At 42.5% G+C, this 21,134-nt stretch overlaps 1 protein-coding gene across 6 annotated transcripts in view; it reads left to right on the top strand.

Moving 5' to 3' along the window:
- ARHGAP17 (Rho GTPase activating protein 17) overlaps window positions 1-21,134 on the top strand; it is a 69,783-nt gene that overhangs the window by 18,416 nt on the left and 30,233 nt on the right. For all 6 annotated transcript variants that reach the window (XM_026704006.2, XM_087912579.1, XM_026704003.2 and 3 more), the window contains exons 2-3: window positions 11,143-11,182; window positions 20,677-20,781. In XM_026704006.2, the coding sequence (XP_026559791.1) occupies window positions 11,143-11,182; window positions 20,677-20,781 (145 nt within the window). The remainder of the gene's footprint in view (window positions 1-11,142; window positions 11,183-20,676; window positions 20,782-21,134) is intronic.

Raw genomic sequence — 21,134 nt, 5'->3', positions numbered from 1 at the left:
CACGGGTCCCCAACCTTCAGTCAGCACCAGTCCCCATGTCAGAAACTGGTCCGCACAAGCAAGCACAGCCCCATCCACAGGATGCAGGCAGCACACAAAACCCCTCCACGGAACAGGCCCTGGTGCCCAGGAGCTTGGAGGCCACAGGGTATAGGGTCTCCCACTTGAGCAAGGGGTTGGATTGCTAGACCTCTGAAGTCCCTTCCTACCCTGTCAGTCTATGTTCTGTTAGGCACAGTGCCAGATGTTGCAAAAAGCAGAATGGATAAAAGAAGGAGCTGTTGTGCGGGAAGCAGCAGCCACAAAGCTTGTCTGGTTGGTCTTCCAGAAAGAAGAGGCCAGACAGCTGGCTTTTGGTGCTCAAATTGGCTGCTGTCTGGCCTTGTGACGGTTTCACTTTGCACTCAGCTTCCTGGGCCCTGCTGGTATTTTTAAACCGAATAGTACCTAGTTCCGCTCTTTAGTTTACTTAAGATGAGAGATGGAGTTGCTTCCTGAAATAAGATTTCAACCCTCATGCTTGTGTCTTTAACTTTGAGTGCACCCTTCCCATCAGCATCTCTTAGTTTAGGAGGCTGTTGCTTGATGGCCCATTTTACTCGCCATGTTTCGCCCCAGCCCTGAAAAAAGCTCTACTCCTCAAAAAGATTACATGCCTTCCTCACCCAGTGCCATCAGGTTCTGTTCTTGCTCAATTTTATGACCTTTGAGTGACTTAATGTACAATTTGGGATTTTTGTCTTTAGCCCAAGATACTTTTTTAAAAAAAATTAATTTCCCTCTACCAAGATTTGAACAAGCTTTGCGAAATCATGCTTTCACATTTCCTTTTTCTCAGGCATCTCCGCTGACTCAGTCAGTATTCTGTTTGCAAAAGCATGCGGTGATTTTTTATTTGATTTCTGTTTTCTAGGTATCACTCAACCCACCAGTTTTACAACATTAATAACCTTTCTGTCCAAATTCACAGACAACCCCATACTTCAGTTTCATTTACAATACAGAACTGATTGGGGAAATGACATTCACTTCCAAAAGTGAAGGCATGGAAATGTCTCGATCCAGTTCTGCTTACAGAGTCTCTTAAGGGGCTTCCATACCACGAAGTTCTTTTTAATAGTGTCTTGATTGACCTTCCTCTTGGAAGAAGATAATGGGGAACAAAAATGTTAGGGAAATTCTGTTTTGTTACTGTAATAAAATGTATGCAGATTGCCCTTGAAAACACTATATCATAGACCACCGATTCTAAATACTACATCCAAAATCTTGTATTACATTTGGTTTGTATTGCCCTGGGTAACAATCAAAAAAAAAAATCTGGCAGTCTATTCCACCTCCTTTACAGGAGTGGGATTCTACCAGTTCGCACCTATTAGCTAGAACCGGTTGTTAACATTCTAAGCAGTTCAGAGAACCGGTTGTTAGAAGAAATTACTGGGCTAATCCTGTAAGGAAGGCAGGAAGGAAACATTCTGGTGTTGCTTACAGAAACTGCCTCTCCGTTGACCCTTATTACATTCTTGGCAGGACCAGACTTTCTGTCTCAGGAACTTCTCTGGAGGTTTTTTTCTCTCCTCTGCTGGTACTTTGCTTGTGTGGAGTGAGTGACCATTCAAAGTTACAATGGCACTGAAAAAAGTGACTTATGACCATTTTTCTCACTTACGACTGTTGCAGCATCCCCACAGTCATGAGAGGCCAGGCGAGGAGATGCGTGCCTCAATGTGAGTGATAATGAGTTGGCCACACCCAGCCAATAACATGACCACCAAGCCACGCCCACCAACTAAGCCACGCCCACAGAACCGGTTGTTAAAAAAATTTGAATCCCACCCCTGCTCCTTTATATGGACGATTTGAAGCTGCATGGAATAAAACCCTCAGAAGTAGAATCATTGCTCATCGCTGTCTTTATATACAGCCAAGATAGTCACCCAAGTGAAGTTTGGACTGGACAGATGTGCCACCGTCACCATCAACAAAGAGAAAAATAGGGAAAACTGAAGCAATCAAGATCTCCTGTGGAAATAGTATCAAGAGTCCGGATGAAGACAAACACTATAAATATGTTTACATTTGGTTTGTGATACAAATCAAGTTGCAGATACTTAAGAATCCTGAATGATCTTCGTTTGGTTGTGGGGTGGTTTTTTTCCACACGAGCCTTTTTACTGGTCTCCTTCAGTTTCTGCTATTTTGAGAATGATGGAAGCTGAACATTGGCCGCTGGATGGGAGAGTCCCCAACTCGTGGTCTTCTCCATTGCAATATAGATTTGGAAGGTCCTTTTGGAAGCTCTCTGGGTATATTTTGAAAATCTGGGTCAGGCCAAAAATCCTGTTTTCCCACAATGTTGATCCTGCGACATTCCTATTCCCTGCTTAGCTGCTGTATTTCCTGCAGTTACTCAATGGATTCTATAAGGGGAAATTGTTTTAAATCAAGGGAATCATATTGAATGCCCAATATTCAAGATGCTCTTAATTCTCAGTTCGACTTTTGGGTTATTCAGTGTGTAAAGAAAAGACTCGCGAATTTGTTGTTCAGAAAATGCAGTGGGTGAAATTATAACTGAAAGACCAAGAAGGGGCCGGTCACATGTCTTTCATTGCAGGTGGCAAAATCCCCAAGTAGGACTTGTTTTATTTATTTATTTATATTTATTTATTTTATTTGTCAATCGCTTACAAGATAATAGGTATAAGTATATACATAGTTACGAATACATGAAATGGATACATATAAGAAAAATAAAAAGAAACAATAGGACAGGGATGGTAGGCACGTTGGTGCGCTTATGCACGCCCCCTACAGACCTCTTAGGAAAGGGGTGAGGTCAATAGTAGACAGTCTAAGGTTCAAGTTTTTGGGGTTTGGGGAAGAAACCACAGAGTCAGGGAGAGGATTCCAGATATTGACCCCTCTGTGGCTGAAGTCGTATTTCCTGCAAACAAGATTGGTGCGGTTAACCTTGAGTTTGTATCTATTGTGTGCTCTTGTATGTTGTCATGGTTGAAGCTGAAGTATTCATTGACAGGCAGGACATTGCATTGTATGATTTTATATACTATACTTAGATCAGACCGAAGGCGGCGTAATTCAAGGTTTTCTAGGCCTAGAATTTCAAGTCTGGTGGCATAAGGTATTCTGCAACGAGTAGAGGAGTGGAGAACTCTTCTTGTGAAATATTTCTGGACTTTCTCAACTGTGCTAATATCAGATACGTAATGTGAACTTCTGAAGCCCTGCAGGGAACATTTAGCTGTTTAGATGAAGAGGCTCCCATACCCCTTTTTCTTAATCTGCCGTTTGCGTAGCTTTGTGGCCTGTGTCCAGTTGCCCCTCTTTATCTTGGTTTCTGCACAAAGCTTCAGGTGTTTCCATCTCTTCCTGTGTCTCCTCCCTGGCCTGGCAGCAAACCAAGTCATTGTCCTGTGGAGAGGGGAGCACCTTCTCCTCTGAAGCCTGGCCTCCCCTGGGCCAGAGGACTTTCAGGGCTGAAATTCTCAAATCTGGTAGCTTCACACTCACACAGAGAGAAAGAGGAATGAGGCTGTGGCTGTGAATATGGTTTAATAGTCACTGTTTTTCATCGTAGTAGGTCTTCTGTTTGGGATTTATGTTTTCAGCTTGTAACCCCTCCATTAGATGCAGTTTCGTTCAAATCATCTTCTAATGTGTACTTCCAAGATACACACACACAAAATAAGTATATACATTGTGATTAAAAGAGGGAGGGGGGAGCAGGGTGCGCAAGAAAGGAGGGGGGATCTACTATTGGTCCACCAATCACCTCCAGCATAATACTTCCTACTAGGTCGTCAGGCCAATCAGCAGAAGGCCAATGAGTTGGGGACAGATCTCATCTGGAAGGGGAGGGGCAGGATGTTCCAAAGGGCCTCCATCATGGCAGAAAATGCTCTTAACAGATAACAGATAATCAGAGTTGGAAGGGACCTTGTAGGTCATCTAGTCCAACCCCCCGCCCAAGTGGGAGACCCTACACCATTCCGGACAAATGGCAGTCCAATCTCTTCTTGAAAGTCTCAAGTGGTGGCACTCCCACAACTTCTGAGGGCAAGCTGTTCCATGGGTTGATTGTTCTCACTGTCAGAAAGTTTCTCCTTATTTCCAGGTTGAATTTCTCCTTGTTCATTTTCCATCCATTATTTCTTGTCTGGCCTTCGGGTGCCTTGGAAAATAGCTTGACCCCTTCCTCCCTGTGGCAGCCCCTCAAATATTGGAAGACCACTATCATGTCTCCCCTGGTCCTGGACCTTCATCACTGGAAGCTTTCAAGAAGAGACTGGATTGTACAGTCTCCTGCTTGGGCAGGGGGTTGGACTAGATGACCTACAAAGTCCTTTCCAACTCTGTTAATCTGTTACCCTGCCAGCTGGAATTCCTTGACTGACGGGATCCATAGCATGCTTCCTCTGCCAGGATGAGTCTGGCCTTCTATTGGGATATCCTGGTGCTCTCATCCAAGCATTAACCATGTCAGGGCTGCTTAAAATGTTGAGATCAATTACGTGTTGCTATCTAGCTGGACTTATTGCACTTGGCCTTATGAAAGTACTGACTTTAAAAAAATCACCAATTACTGTGGGCACAAATAAACGTTCATTTATTCTTCCATCTCAACCAAATTGACAAATGACTTCTCCAGCAGTTCCATACAGATGTTAAACAGCAGGGACAAGGAATCAACTCCTTTGAGGTCCAGCAGGTGAGGGCTCACCAAAGTTGTCTTCTACTTCTGTTGCTACCAAATAATGTGTAACCTTAAGTTAGATGCTGGATAGTGATCTTCTCAAGCCCTATGATTCCAACATTCAAGTCTGCAGATGCCGTTCAACAGCCACCAATTGAAAGCAAGTTCTTTCCACCTGAGCAGAAAAGAAACCACCCAAGCAGCCAAGGAACAAAAAGATCAGCTCCTAATTGACAAGATGATTTTGGAAAAACTGCAAGAGAAGGAAGACCAACTTGAATGTAGCTTGGATTGATTACAGGAAGGCTTTCGACACCTTGCCATATGATTGGATAATCAAGTGCCTAGAAATAACACGAGTCAGTATTAATATCAGAATATCTTTGTATAAAGATCAGTGGCACAATGGAAGACACAGTTGCAAGTAGTGTCAGAATAGTGTTTGTCATTGCACCGATTCCTCTATCGCCATAACTGAACAAGCCCTGGCTAACAATCAAAAAAAAAATCTGGCAGTCTATTCCACCTCCTTTACAGGGGTGGGATTCTACCGGTTCGCACCTATTAGCTAGAACCGGTTGTTAACATTCTAAGCAGTTCGGAGAAGAGGTTGTTAGAAGAAATTACTGGCCTCATCCTGTAAGGAAGGCAGGAAGGAAACATTCTGGGGTTGCTTACAGAAACTGCCTCTCCGTTGACCCATATTACATTCTTGGCAGGACCAGACTTTCTGTCTCAGAAACTTCTCTGGAGGTTTTTTTCTCTCCTTTGCTGGTACTTTGCTTGTGTGGAGTGAGTGACCATTCAAAGTTACAATGGCACTGAAAAAAGTGACTTATGACCATTTTTCACACTTACGACTGTTGCACCATCCCCATAGTCATGAGAGGCCAGGTGAGGAGATGCGTGATAATGAGTTGGCCACGCCCAGCCAATAACATGACCACCAAGCCACGCCCACCAACTAAGCCACGCCCACAGAACCGGTTGTTAAAAAATTTGAATCCCACCCCTGCTCCTTTATATGGACGATTTGAAGCTGCATGGAATAAAACCCTCAGAAGTGGAATCATTGCTCATCGCTGCCTTTATATACAGCCAAGATATTCACCCAAGTGAAGTTTGGACTGGACAGGTGTGCCACCTTCACCATCAACAAAGAGAAAAATAGCAAAAACTGAAGCAATCAAGATCTCCTGTGGAAATAATATCAAGAGTCTGGATGAAGACAAACACTATAAATATGTGGTCACCCTTCAAGCTGACAAATTCAGATAATAGTGACGTCAAGAAGAAGGTTAGAAGTGAAAACATACAAGAAATACCATGTACCTGCAAACAAGAACTGGTGAGACCACAAAATAGATAAAGTAATAGAAAATGAAGAAGCTAAAGGCCTCTGGGACTTTAGGGTTCAAACACACCTGCCATGTAACACTCCACACTGAACAATTTGCCAATAAGAATAGAAAAGGCAGCAGAAGAGAAGAGAAAGAACTGGGGGAAACCACAAATTACAACGACTGTAGCAAAGGAAAGCAAAAATGGTCCCAGTAGTGATAGGTCTGCCTTGGGCCCAATCCCAAATCAACTGGAGCACCACTCTTGAACACCGTCCGCACTGACAAATTCACCGTTGGTCAGTTGTAAAAGGCAGCTTTCCTTGAAGGAAAAGGAAAAGGATCTGCCTGTGTCCTAGGTGCTTGGGAAGGACTCGAAGGGTGGATAAAAATGCCAAATCCAGCCTAAACGTCTGGCTGACTGTGACGAACCATAGTAAAATAATGAGAGCCTGCTTGATGTGGTGGCTAAAGTGCAGGCCTAGAAACCAGGATGTGGAGAATTCTCGGCCTCCCCTGGGCAAGCAAGCCAGTTGGATGACTTTTGGGCCAATTACTCCCTCTCAGCCCAACCCACCTCACAGGGTTGTTTTTGCGGGCAAACTAAGAGGCAGCATTAGGTGTGTTCTCTGCTTTGAATTGACTGCATGTAAAAAGAGAATTAAACTAACAGTCGTCGTAGTAGTAGCAATATAGCGTTACTCAGAACAGGAAGCCGCTACAAGCATCTACTATTAAGATCCAAGGGTTGCTGACAGCAAATATAATGAGCAGGGCTGCAAACATGTCCAAAACGGAAGCCCTACAGTCTTGAAACGAAGACAGGGTGACAAGCGGAGTCTTCCTCAAAACCCTTATTCCCTCCCTCTAGCCAACTAGAAGGGAGGAAGAGGAGGACTGTTGGGTCTTTAGTGCTCTTCCAGTTGGATTATTTTGTTGCCGCTGTTTCGTTACCCAGCTAGGTAACCTCATCAGTGCTAATGAGCATGGGGTTTGCTCTCGTTTATTATATTCAAGTGGCTTTCCTGTCAGCGTGGGTAGGCGTGTTCCTGGTGGCTCCTTGATTATCCTGCTGTTTGATAGTTTGCCTGAATTGGTAGCTCCTTGATTGGGGTATAGTTTACTGCTTGATTGTTGGTCTAGTATTACTTTCCTGGCTGCTTATTTGACTGCTATTATTACAGGTAGTTCCTGACAAGAAACTATTCCTTAAGTATCAGTAATCACGACATTAGTTTTCTAAGAGTGATTCTTGAGTTGCGATACCAACAGGATCATTGATTAGGAGGAGATGTAAGAGAAATTGACCACACATGATTTCCTGCCTTTGGATGAAGCCACGTCTGATGTAAAAGCCTAACTAGACTTAGGTTAATTCTGTAAACTCTTCAGTTAAGAATCTATGGTTCCAAGACTGAATTCTGGAATGATGCAGAATACATGATTCTGGGTGAGATGGATTGATATTTTCACTCTTTTAGCATTGGATCAGTTCTGGCACATGTATCTGGCAGCTTGGTTGCTTCCTCCCTTTCCCAGATACTTGCTAACAGACATTCTGGAGTTCGACCAGTCTAGCAGCTGGGTGGTTTCTTAACCATGTAAGCAGCTGATCAGTTGGCTTTTCTGTATTTGCTGGGGAAAGCCTCATTTACAGAAGAGGTTTCTGTATGCCGATACATCTCTTTCTCTTTTGATCTTGCAGTAGGCACACCTTATTTGTACTCTTAGTGATTACAAAAATATGCGGGGAACTTCCTTGGTGTTTTAACAATTTGACTGTTTCCAAAATAGCATATTATGGATGCTTGTGCAAGTCAACCACTTGTATGAGTTTGCGACTGAAAGTTACATGCTTTTCTGGTTAGTCAGTCTTAGAGGGAAAGGGTTCCCTGTCTTACCATTGCAATGTCGCCTGTGCTCTTCTTCTTCCCAACATGTTTCTTCAGATACGTTCTCCTGGGTTTCAGTGGGTTGCTTTCAGGACTCTGTGCTTGTGATTGTACCCTTGGATAACACTTCAAAGTATGCTTCCCACACATAAAATTAGATCTGTTGGCTTCCTAACTAAACATACATCGTGCAAAATGTTTTTTGAGAGAATGGCAGGGCTTCCAGAATCACAAGAGAACTCTGCATTGCCTTGTGAGATTAATCTAAAGAGCTTGGCCACCAGAAAAACTTGTTTTTAATGAACTGCCAGCGAGATTATTGAGATGTTCTTTTGCTCTCATACAGATGGAAGCAATTTGACGTCTGTATGTCAGTTCTTATAAACATTTTTGTTCCAAAACAGGTTTTACATATTTTTGAAAGAGGTTAGAGTCTGAGAGAGATTATTTATGAGAAATTTAACTTTGGGTTATTCCTTCTGGGGAAGAGGAGGGCAGTGGATGTCCTCAAAGCCAAGCCAAAGGTTACTTTGTTGTATTGAGCTCTGAAGAGAGACCCAACTTACTTTCCAGAAACGTTATAATGGCTGTATTTCGTTCTATCACAATCCAGCCAGTGTCGTAATTCAATGGCAGCATTGTATTATTTGATAAGAATCTTTTGTGAGGCTTGTTTCCCTTTTGAGAATCAGCTTCCCACTTCCCAGACTGTACCCTCCCGCAAAAAAGTGCTAACTGTCTGCCATGTTCAGTTACTTAAACTGAACGTGGCAGGCTGTTGTGGTTCACCGGCAGCAGGTGTGGACAGCTGAGAGCGAGGACTGAGGGGATGAGGGGCCCGCATGTGATGCAGGGCTGGGGCCAGGACTATCAGTGCTGCCTTCGGAGCTTGTGGAGTCTGGCAGCAGTGATGCAGAGGAGCCTGTGCCTAGTGCGTGTGTGCGCAGGGCTGCTCGAAGGAAAGAGCAACTGCAGCAGCACGGGCGACTCGGGAGTAAGGCTGCAAGGTGATGGCCCCTCCCATAAGGGATAAAAGCCAGCCCTCGGGGGTTGTGTTCTTTGCAGGAAGCAAAGAAGTTCTTTCAACTCCAAGTTCCTGTGGAAGTCCTGTCTATTCTGGTTTGTTTTTGGAGACTTTTGGTTTTGGATATTTCCCTGCAATTAATCTTGTGTTCTTGGCAGCCTTTCACAACCTCGAAAGGGCTTGCTCTTATCTGGGACAATTAATTTTAATGACTCTTCGCTGTGAATGAACAGAATTCACAGAGTCTCACTAAAAAGGTTTGCTTTTATATGTATTTTGTGTTTATTTTATTTGAATAAGGCTTGGGTCAGAACACAGACAGTTAACACTTTTTTGAGGGAGGGTATCCTGTTGCCTTCCTTAAGGGAGGTCTGTTGGGCCCCGTCATGGAGAAACCCACCCCATGATCTGGCCACTTTCTCCCAATCTTCAGTCTTCCCTTTTTATGGATGATTGTCAAGAAGGCAACAGGGCATCAGCCACATAGGATGCTAGAACAGGGGTATTGTGTAGATTCCTATCAGTCCAGATTCAGGCATGGTCAGGGCATTAAAAGGACAGGATTGCTCTAAGCAGTTTTTGCCAGGACCTCAATTTTGAGTTGTGTGCAACACCTGGTCCTATTACGCTTCTGAGCAGTATTCATAACTATCAACTGTCGTAGCCTTGTGGGTCACTTGCAACAGCTGGAGGCTGGAAGCCCTGAGTTATGGTGGTTCCATGCCTACCTGAGCAAGCGGTTTCAGTCAGTAGTCACAGGAAGGATATGCTATAATCTTTGATTTCTCGGGGGGGGGGGTATGGGAGGGGTTCCATAGGACTCAGTACTTCCTCATACAATTGAACATCTGCATGAAACCTGTTGGGAGGGGTCGCCTTCTGGCACAGCATTTAGAATGCAGTATCGCAGACAAACTCTGCCCACGGCCCGGGGTTCAATCCTGAAAGGGCTCAAGGTTGACTCAGCAGCCTTCCATCTTTCTGAGATCAGTAAAATGGGGACACCCAGATTGTTGAGGGCAATATGCAAATAATACCAAGACTGTAAACCACCCAGAGAATGCTGTGAAGCGCTAGGGGTCGGCATATAAGTCTAACTGCTGTTGCTATATGGGGTAACGTTAGTACGCTGATGCTGTCCAGCTATACATTGCCAGTCCAGGTCAAACTGGACCTGCTGTAGAAATCCCCAACTGGAGACTGTCAGGGTCTGAATGAAATTGCTGTGTATCAACAAACATCTCAGCAAACAGATAACATCATTCCCTGGAGTTACTCTTAGATAGGGGAAGAAAAATGGTTCATGACTTTGGGTTCCTCTGGATTTGCGGCTCCCTTTCAAGCAACAAGTGGGAGCTGCAGACTAGCTGAATGAAACTCTTTTTCACAAGTGTTCTGCCACCATCACCCTGTTACTACCATGCACAAGAATTTAGGAATACAGGGCCCTTGAACACAAACTTAGGACGATGGGTCCTTCTGCCAGGAATATTCACCTTTGGTTCTTCTCCCAGCTGTCATGGTTCAGCAGTGAATTTTAGTGAAGGAGTTGACATTAAACAATTGGAAACCTGAAACCCATAATTCTTTTATGGGTACCATACATACATTGATTTGATTTGTTATAATATAAACTTGAAAATGAAATAAAAGCTTCTGCTGTGCTTGATACATTTCATGTATCAAGTGTGCTGACATTTTAAAACACTCCACTGAACCAGAAATACTTTGCTGGGAGTTCTCAATTTTAAACGGCAAAAAGATGGAATTACTGAAAAAAAACTCCAAAGTGCTAATATGGTTGAATTTTTTAAATTTAAGTTTCTGTAATGGGCAGTGGAGGAGAGAGAAAAAAACACTCAGGCTGGAAACAAGGAATACAAGTGGAATTCAGAGGCTTCTGTGAAAATCTGCTGGTTCCCAGGGAAATTGCAAAGTCTGTACATAAACAACTTTAGTTGGAGCCATCTGGAAAGTTAATAGAAAGAAAAATATTGCCCTCATTCTCTTGATTAAGTGACACAAGATAAAGATTTTGCAGAATCTGTTGCTTATGTATCATCTGTGATAGAAGCACATTTCTAGTTAAAATATATCTTTGATCTATCCTACTTACGTTTTCCTTAATATGTGTACAAAAATGCTCAATGACATTTTCTTCTTTTACAGAGCTGAGAAAACGGAAGTCCTCAGTGATGACCTGCTACAGGTAATTGATTAATGGTTGTGTTTAAATTCTTGTAATAAGGCTGCCTTTGGGGATTTTGATTGCTGCTTTTCGAAATGTTGAGTGGGAAAAGCAAGTATGTCATTTCAAGACCGAAGAGGCTTTTTTCAAATTGCCCACCGGTGGAAACAAGGTTCAAAAATGTTAGTCTAAAGCTGGTGAGAAAGTGAGAAATATCTTTTTTGAATCTCATCAACTTATTGTAGAGTGAAATATTTTGGTGCTATTGGAGCATGAAGGTATGTCTGTCTCTACCCATTTGGAAAAAATGCATTTGCAGATGTATGTTGCAGTGAGCAACTTGAAATTTTGTTCTGCGGTGTATGTTTTTTGCCTTTCCAAAATGTACTTGTGTGTTCCCCAGAGGAAGGTTGTATCATAAATATTGTTCTTCTTTTCTTTTTATCCTCTCATTTACCACTTCTCATTTTCCACTTAACCTTGACCAGGATTTAAGATGTACACATCTGTAGACTCATTACAATGCCAATACAATACAGTTCTAAGTAATACACCCATAGGAAGCAGAACTCTGAGGCAGATAGATTCCTGAAAGAACAATTTATTAGATACATCATATTGGCACAACTGGTGAAACTTTGAAAGTTCCCGCGGTTTTCACCAGATTAAGAAGTGAAAGTTTCCCCTTCTCCCAAGTCATCAGTCACATTGTCCAAACAGAGGTGCTGGCCGGTTGCTTAGTTACACCACTCCTCCTCTCCCCAGCAGCCTGTTGGAATGTCCTTGGTTGCCAGAGGAAAACCTTTTGTTTTGACTACACCCCCACCACCCGCCTTGTCCTTTCCTTCTTCCTTGTGGCAACCCTGAAACCTCAAAGATGGCCTCAGCCAGGTTCGCTTCAGGATTGACAATTCCTTTTTCTGGATAAGTAGCAAAATGTGATATATAAAAAATGAACAAGTAAGTAATAGTGAACCAAAGAAATTACAGGTGGACCTTGTTTAACAGTTACTTGCTGAATGCGCACTGAATGAGTGGTAGTTATGACTTGTCCTTATTTACAGCTGTCGCAGCTTCTTTGTAGTCATAACATCCTGCAACCTTCTTTGCCTGCTTCCAACAATCCAACAAAATCCAAGGGGAAAGCCAACAGGAAGTCACAAATAGTTCTTTCTTCTACTTTTCGTTTTCAGCTCACACTCCTCTGGCACTCATTTATTCTTTATCTCTTCACTGTTTTTTCCTGACATGCCCAACTCTGACTTTCATGTCGTAACTAGGTAGAATCACATCTTTATAGGCAGCTATTTTTGTTCATTTGAACAACACTTATTTCACAGAAAAGAGCAAACTACCTTTCTGCCAGCACCTGCACATCTTCAGAATTCTTCATTTATTTTCTCACCATAATAAAACTTCTGCCAACATGCAGAACAATTGCCTAATTAACAACCTGTGTACACCTAAAATCCACGCACGCAGACCAGATCCTAAATTTCCCAAGCAACCACCCAACTGCACACAAAGACGAGCTACATCCAGACCCTTTTCAAAAGTGGCAGGACACAGTGCAGCACCAAGTCATTAAGAAAATCAGAAGAAAAACACCTTTTGATGTTTTCCTCCACAATGACTATCCCAAAAAGTTTCATAATCCAATCCTTGTCATCCAAACCCCGACAAAATACACAGCCGAGCACAACACAAAATACAAGTCCTGCCACACATCAAAGGAACATCCGAAATGGCTGCCAGAATATTGCAGCTTGCAAACCTACATTTACACTCAAGAAAGGGCTATCTCAAGTCAAAGACAAAACAGTACAGGAGGAAGACAACAGCAACACAGTATACAAAATCAATTGCAATAACTGTAACCAGTTCTATGTGGGACAAACAGGAAGGCAATTGAAAACAAGGGTTCATGAACATCAACTAGCAGTTAAACGCCACAACCAAAAATCCCTGATCTCAAAACACATTGATAATAAACCCCACCAGTTTGATTCGGAAGGAACAAAAATCATCAGCCATGCCAACACCTGCCACACAGGTGGATTTATGGAAGCCTGGCATTCTACCAAAGTTGAACACAACCGAAGTATATTTATCCAGTATATAAGTATGTATTCATACGCCGGATCTAGATCAAGACCATTCAAACATCCAGTCAGCAAGAGAATCGATCAGTTGTTCAGAATTTAAATATAGCTCCAAACGAACAATCCATCACACGACCAACCGGCCACACTGGCACACAAGACATTTATTTATAAGCTAGGAATAGGACAAGAAAATCCTGCTGATGCTGTTACCTAGTCTGGTAATGAAACGTCCGGAAGCTAAATTAAAACAAGCTTGGAGAGCAAACTACTGCCAAAATCTAAAACCTGAGCTTACAAGTATTTTCTATTATTTCAAAATCACCCAATTGCTCTAGTTTATCACCATTACTTGTTGAGTTGCCATTGTTCATTTTTCCTGTCGAACTCAACTGTGTTGGTTTTTCATATATTAATGCTGATCCATACTCCTTATTCTACGTAATATTCCCTGCAAATCATTTAGATCCTCAACCCATAGCATAGAATCAGCTGCATGCATACAAGAGTACACACCTATTTGCATCCCCGACCAGTCTGTTTCTTGTGTCATCATAAGCATGTATTAAACAAGTATTTATGTAGAATTTATTATAAATCTGTAAATAAACAACCAAGAGAACATCAGAGATCCTTGCCTTATTCCTTGCTCAATGCTGAACTATTTTTGAAACATTCCACCGATTCCCACACAGATTTTCTTCCCATCACATTCCATTCTTGCTCCATTCAGCAAAGAACTTTCAACTATATTTTACATATTTCAAACGCATTCACTTTATTATATGCTGTCTCTAAGTCAGAAAAGGTCCAGTAAACTTTCTTTCGCATACTAGCATTTTCCTCAGCAATTCACTGAAGAGCAAAAATCCACAACATTCTTTCCAAATGTTGCCCATTGCATAAGGGCACAGCGTTTCCTGTTTCAATCACCTCTCATTACCTTATGATTAGATACATCAGTCTGAGATATTATTCCATATCTAACCTCGCAGTCGTGCAGATTTGAATAGAATATAAATGTGAGCTGAGATTCAGGAAAAGCAGAAACCTTTATCGAGTCCAAACTTCCATGCGTTCCCTTTCATGCACGCCAAAATCTCCAAGATGCATCCAAGGTTCTGCTGAGAACTAGTTGAACTTTGGAAAGGAAGAGTCGATGGGCAGAGCTTCTTTACAGTCCCGCCAGTTGTGGTTGCACATAGTGGGTGACTTTCTCCCACACCTCAGATATTGCTGCAGATTCCGGATATTGTCTTTACTGGCACTCAGATTTTTCACTCTTTCTTCTAAAAGACAATTGAGGTAGCAACTCCTTCTGGAAAACCTGTCATGTACCTGTCTGCCCACAACCAGAAATGTGAATAACCATGCATTTATATTTTTCATATTGTCCGAATAAAATCAGCACTAAGAAGCTGTTCCAGTAGCAGTACCAAATAAATATATGAGAGGCCGAGACATATATTTGGTAGGATTTTAATTGGGGATTAAAGCATTAATCACTTCTGTTATATTTCTTAAGTATTTCCATGCAGTGGAAAGAGAAGGCAAACTTATTTTAAGACTCCAGGATCATCAAGTTCCACACTGACAATTCTCTTCTATTTATTCATTGCATTTATTTACTTACTAGATTCCACATTACAAATTTGGGGATGTTCACTTTATAAGCATGAAGTGAAAGCGTTAAGCTCTTTTCTTTGAATAATGTTACATTTCAGCTTTCCTTTGTGTATTTAAGTTAGGTTATGGTCTACCCAAATCAGAGGAGCAGGAGAAAGATAACAACAGTTTTGTCAATGTCCCTGTTTAAATATCTGCGTTTTTTCTCAAGTCTTCCCTGCATTCTCCTATTTTGTTGCCTTGGTAATCCCAAGAAATATTTGGAGGCGTGGAGATGGAGGGAAGCCAGGAATTTTTCTCTCCAACTGTTGGCAAATGTGTTTTGCAGGCATGGCTTTGTTGGTTCTGTGACGCCCAGGCGGAATTGCTTATTCATCCACTTGCTGGGCAGAAACTTCCAAGTTTTGTCTTAGGCCCAACTTCACCCGCTGTGCTTTTTGCCAAATGTTTCTGTTCTTTGGCATATTCTCCCAAGTGTGTTCATCATTTCCAAAGTCCTTTCCAACAGAAAGAAGTATGTCATATGTTTCCGTAAATACAGTTAAATGGCTTATTGCTCTCAAACATAATCTCTGCAAACAACTCTGACTAAGAGGCCTTGGGAGCTGCAAGGGACCCCTTCCCCCAGGCCGGTTGGGCTCCCCTTCTTGTTCTTTGACGGTTCCTGAGTGCACCTACTGCTCGTGGATGGAATTGTGCCTCTTTCGGTGACCAGTTCATAATACGGAAGGAATCATTATCGTTTTCCTAGCATTATATGCTGACTCGGTAAACCGCTTAGAGAGGGCTGTAAAGCACTATAAAGCGGTATATAAGTCTAAGTGCTATTGCTGTTATCATTCCCGCAGGTATGGGATGTGCTTTTTGGTTTGACAATTTGCTGGTTTGTGACTGCGATAAGAATTTATTGTCTTGGACTGATAAACACCATCTTGCACTATCAAACGAGCACCAGGATCCAATAAAATAAAAGCATTTGTTCAGCAATAATTTTAAAGTTTAATTGGAAGCCAAAGTATCAGAATTAAGTAGTTCGGTAGAGTTTTTTTTTTAACTTGTGGAGTTCCTGGTGCTCTCTAAGCTGGGTCGCTGGCTTGCAGACATTTTATTACCCAACTTGATATCATCCATGCTAATCAGTGTGAAGAACATTGTTGTGCCCTGTGAAGAGGGACAGCTGTGCCGAAGAATGAGGGGTGTTCACTTTAACTTCCTTCTCCAGTGGTGTCCCCTGGTGTTCAGCTGGGCAGGAGGCTTGGATCTCACTCCACCTTTCTTGGGGGGTGGGGGGGGGGGATGACTGTGATCCATTTGCTCCCCCGTTGCAGCATCTGGCTCTGCTAGTGGGGGGGACCCAAAGCTCCAGTTTGGGAGGAGTTTTGCAACAACGAGGCCCAGCCCCCACCTCACGACCCACAGCCAGTTTCCTCTTCTGCCTGAGCTGCTTTGCTTCCCTGGGCCACAGCTGCATTATCCAGAAGAGTGATTTCCCTGCGGGTGCAGGTGCCCTGGAAGCTTCTCGGAAAGGACCGGCTGGCAGGTGGCAGGGCTGAGTCTCCCCATCTCAGCATCCTCAAGCAAGGGCATCATTGAGCTCAGGGGCAGGTGACTTGTAGCAGCGGCCTGAATTCCTGAGAAGTTGCCAGGTTTAGAGAGCCCTGTTCTGAGGCAATGTTTTTAAAAAGGCATCGCTTTAAAGTCTTAAGGGGATGCCTATATTTTCAGCTGAACCATAGTTTTTCAGGTTTGTTCGAATGAAAATGTTCCGAAAGGCTTCCATTTCACCTTCCTCACTCATAAAAACGTAGCAGGAAAATTAAATGCAATTTATACGTGGAGATTCCCAGCCGAACTTGGTGAATGTGCTTAGCTTCTCAGACTTTGGGGCAAAAGTTCCTTTAAGAGAATGTGTGTTGCTTATCAGTTGTGTCTTGCCAACAACCTCTCTTTTACAGCACGGGTTCTTCTACACAAAGATTTTATTGTAGGATTTCTCATTCATGTGGTTTTTGGTAGACTCCCATGATAAAGGCCAGATTCATGCATCATGGGAAGCCATAATAATATCATTGGCTGGCATGGATTGTAACGTAACATGATGCAGGAATCCTGCCACGGCTAACTGTGAAGTGTGAAAACAGTTCAGTAAGTCACTAAATTAATACAACATGTGAAGCCAGCCCCCTTTTTAGGTAGAATCCTTTCCTCTATTACAGCTTCCATTCCCACCCCACCCCCTCAAGGAAAACTGGGCTGCCAGGAGCCATTCATCTGGAAGCGATCAGTTTCTTAATTAAGAATTTCACCCCTCACCTGCCAGTTCTCAAAGTGCAGGTTCCCATGTATATGTCTGTGTTATTTCCCTTTTTTATCTGTGAGTTTACGATATTGATACTGTTCTCAACAGTATCACAGCTGCCAGTTCTTTAGCTGTTGTTGGCCTTCAAATCCATCCAATTCTTCCCAAAAACCCCTAGGTGTCACGTATCAACGTGCTATATATGTGGATCCAAGCAGTATGAGATTTTGTAATTGAGATTTTATGATTTTGTAAATGTACAGTTGTTCTAAGTGCTGTCTAAGATATGGCAGCCAGAGTGCTGATAACCACCGGGACCATCATGGTTGGATTATGCCATAATTTTTCAGTTTTGAATACGTTGTGATCTTCCGTTCTTGTGTTCTGCTATCCTCTGACGTTGCCACATCAATTATCCACACTTTCTTCTTTTCAATCATACTTAAATCTAGTTGTGTTACGTAAGTCATTCATAGGTTTTATTGCTATTCACCTTCTCCTCTAACTTCGGTCAAAATTGACCTTGTGATGTTCTCCCTTCAGATGTATTGAGATTGCACCCAAGAGCCAGAGCACTTTTGCTTCTCCATTGTCCAGCCATGTTTTTGTTATTTCCATATTCATATTTTGTTTCTGGTACATTCAATAAGTTCCAATATTTAACATGCATCGTCAGTGTTTGTTCTTGGCTCTTTTACATAAATGGGCAAGGCGTGCATTTCATTCTTTGACTGTTTGACATGAGGTAAACCTATGCCTCAATTCTGCAGGGCAGGTATTAATCTATCGATATCACTTCAGGGACGTAATGCATCGTGAATAGTCTTTAGCTTTCTCGGTTTTTAGCCCAAACTGTCCAGCTCAGCTTGTGCCCAGTTAATAATTCCAGCAATGTATTGTATTACAGGTATGGCTCCGGTATTATTAACTTTAATGGTGCTTCTACCATTCCATTTTATCTTTAGCACTTTTCCCACTCTTTGAATGTGATTAGATGGTTTACTAATCACATTTTTTACTTGTCTATACTTGATGTTATCCAGCTGTAAAATACCCCGATACTTGTAGGCTTCATTCTGATGGATTGAATATTCAGCATTTCAATTCATTAATGTTTGTGACTTTACTCTAATTTATTTCTATTGTAGCACATTTCCTAGACCAAATTCCATTCCTTCACCGGTGCTACAAATTCTTGCAGTATTATATATTATAATATGTACTGTTGTATTATTATAGTTTGACGCCCAGTCAGCCAATGTTTAGACTGGATTCGGGATTTTTATCTACCTATCGAGTCATTTCCAAGGCCCTGGAATAGGCAGATGTTGTCTGATGGTGTATTGTCCCGGGATATAAGCTGTTCCTCGTGAAGTTATAAGCTGCCTTTTGCAATTGACTGATGGTTTCTTTTGTCAGTGCCGACCATATTCAAGTGATGCTCCAAATGTTTTGGGACTGCACCCAAGACCAGAACACTTGAGCTTCTCCTTTTTCTTTTGCTTTGTCTATTTGTTGGTTCCACTAGTTCTTGCTGGCAAGCAAATGGTACTTCTTGCAGATCTCCCCATGCCCCAAAGTTGTCATGCTCTTGTTTGTAGTCATTCTGTGAAAACTTTGGGCAGCTAACTAAGGAGACCACCGGTTCTTTGAAGAAGCAGTGTTTGCTGTCTATTGCTCTCTTCTCGGTTCTGGTTTTGTATATAGTTGTTGATAAGGTTTGGTCTTGGGCAGCTGGAATTAGTCCCTTTGTCTCTCTCTTCAACTTTCCTGCTCTTTCCTGCCCATTGCCAGTTCTTAGAGCCTTTGCCTGCTTTTTTTATGCCCTGGCCGTGTAATACTTTGCCTTGCGTTGTCTCTTTCCTTCTGTCCTTCATTTGCTCTTTCTTCCGGGCCACTTTGGCCTCTCCGGTACTCTCAGTAAGCCTTCGTGGCATAGTTGCTTCACTGCATCTTCTTCATTGTCCTTCAGAGACTCCTCTCCTCTTCCTCCTCCTCCTCCATCAACATCACCATCATTATTATACTTTTATTCATTAAACATGAAACTCAGTCAACTGAACATTGAAAAATGTATCACAAATATTATTGACTGGCACTGATGGTTGATATGGGTTGCTGCAGCACCCTAGGTATTGTAGTATCTTCTTAAAATGGACGATGTTCCAATTAGCACATTTTTTTTGCAGTTCTCCTGGTGTTACTGCAGGAAGCTGCAATTTCTTGATGTGTTTTGTAACATTCTTGGACATGGTACCAAGTGTCCCAATGACTATGGGTATCACTGTTACATGTTTCATCCATAACCGTGTAGTTTTGATGGCCAGGTTGCGATATTTCGTGATTTTTTTCCAGTTCTTTTTCTTGAACTCCGGCGTCTCCTGGTACAGCGATATCAATAAATTATACGCTTCAGCCCTCGACAACTGTAATATCTAGCGTATTGTGTTCCAAATGGCGATTCATCTGTATTTGAAAGTCCCACAAGAACTTCACCGTCCCACTTTCGACAACTTTTTCCACTTTATGTTCCCATGACTTTTGGGATATAGGTAGGGCGTATTTTTTACATAATGACCAGTTGATTAATTTAGCAACTCGGTCGTGTCTAGCTTTGTAGTCAGTTTGCTGCACTCATATATTAAGTGTGAAACAGTTTTAACTTTGCCGTTGCAAAGTCGGCAGTTTGGATTGTCAGTGGATTTTTCTATCTTCGCTTTCATGGCATTATTATTACTATCATCATCGTCATCATCATCATCTATTCACAACAGTATGAAATCAAAGCTGCCAGGTCTCCAGCTGCTCCTGGTCTTCATATGCATCAAGCTCCCGCCAATAACCTAGGATGTTGTAACATGTCAACATAGTATATTATTATTATTATTATTATAGTGTACAGATAGACCTCGACAACACTTCCTTTAGTGACCATTCAAAGTTACATCAGCACTGAAAAAAGTGAGTTATGGCTGTTGCAGCCTCCCCATGGTCACATGATTAAAAGTCAGCCAATTGATAATTGACTCATATTTATGACGGTTGCAGTGTCCTTGCGGGTGGGGGTCATGTGACCATCTGACAAGCAGAGTCAATGGGCAACCCAGATGCACCTGATAGTTGTGTTACTGATTTAACAACCACAGTGATTCACTGAGCAACTCTGGCAAGAAAGGTCGTAAAATGAGGCGAAATTCATTTAACAACTGTCTTGCTTAGCAATGGAAATTTGAGCTCAATTGTGATCATAAGTCAACAACTGCTGGTATTGGCTTAGTATATTGTTATAGCCTCCCCTTCCAATATACTCTTTTCAGTGCATGGTGGACAGCATACTTAACACTCCTGCCCCTGTTTTTCTTCCAACAACAACTCTTGAGACAGTGGGTGACCCAAAGCCACCCAGCCGGCTTTCATGCCAAAGGACTTACAATTGTTCGTTGAACGACATGCCTTGCTTTATCCTGTCCTGTTTGCTCTCCGGCTAGATCGAGCGGCGTCTTGACAACGTGAGGTCCGTTTGCCACAATTCCTATAAGCGGCTCGTGATGTGCTTGCAAGGACAGTATGGAACCGAGGCTGAAAAGAGACATGTGAGTAGCACCTGCCTGTAGTTTCCCCTTCTCCAGCCCCTCCCTGTTTCCTCTCTTCCCCCTGAATGGCAGAATCGTCCTTGGTGTTCTTTTTTTTATTTACTTCTTTTTGTATTGCTCTAACACGCAAGAAAGAAGAAGAAGAAGCCATCACAAAATACGAAGCCAAAATTAACGACTAGAGAAAGAAACTCCCGAGAAGAGCCTCTGCCATTTCCCAGTTGCTTTGGTTGGGCTCCCAGCTTCCTGCAGGGTGAGCCCTGTAGGCCCTCACCCAGCACAGCCTCTCCTCCACAGAGCGGCTCCCTTCTCACCAGATGGCAGTTCTGGCACCCCGTTTCTGATTCACAGAG

Source organism: Pseudonaja textilis, chromosome 14 (assembly GCF_049901715.1).
Source record: "Pseudonaja textilis isolate UNSWEBS1 chromosome 14, rPseTex1.2, whole genome shotgun sequence".
Classification (NCBI taxonomy): Eukaryota; Metazoa; Chordata; class Lepidosauria; order Squamata; family Elapidae; genus Pseudonaja; species Pseudonaja textilis.
This window is presented reverse-complemented; position numbering and strand designations above follow the sequence as displayed.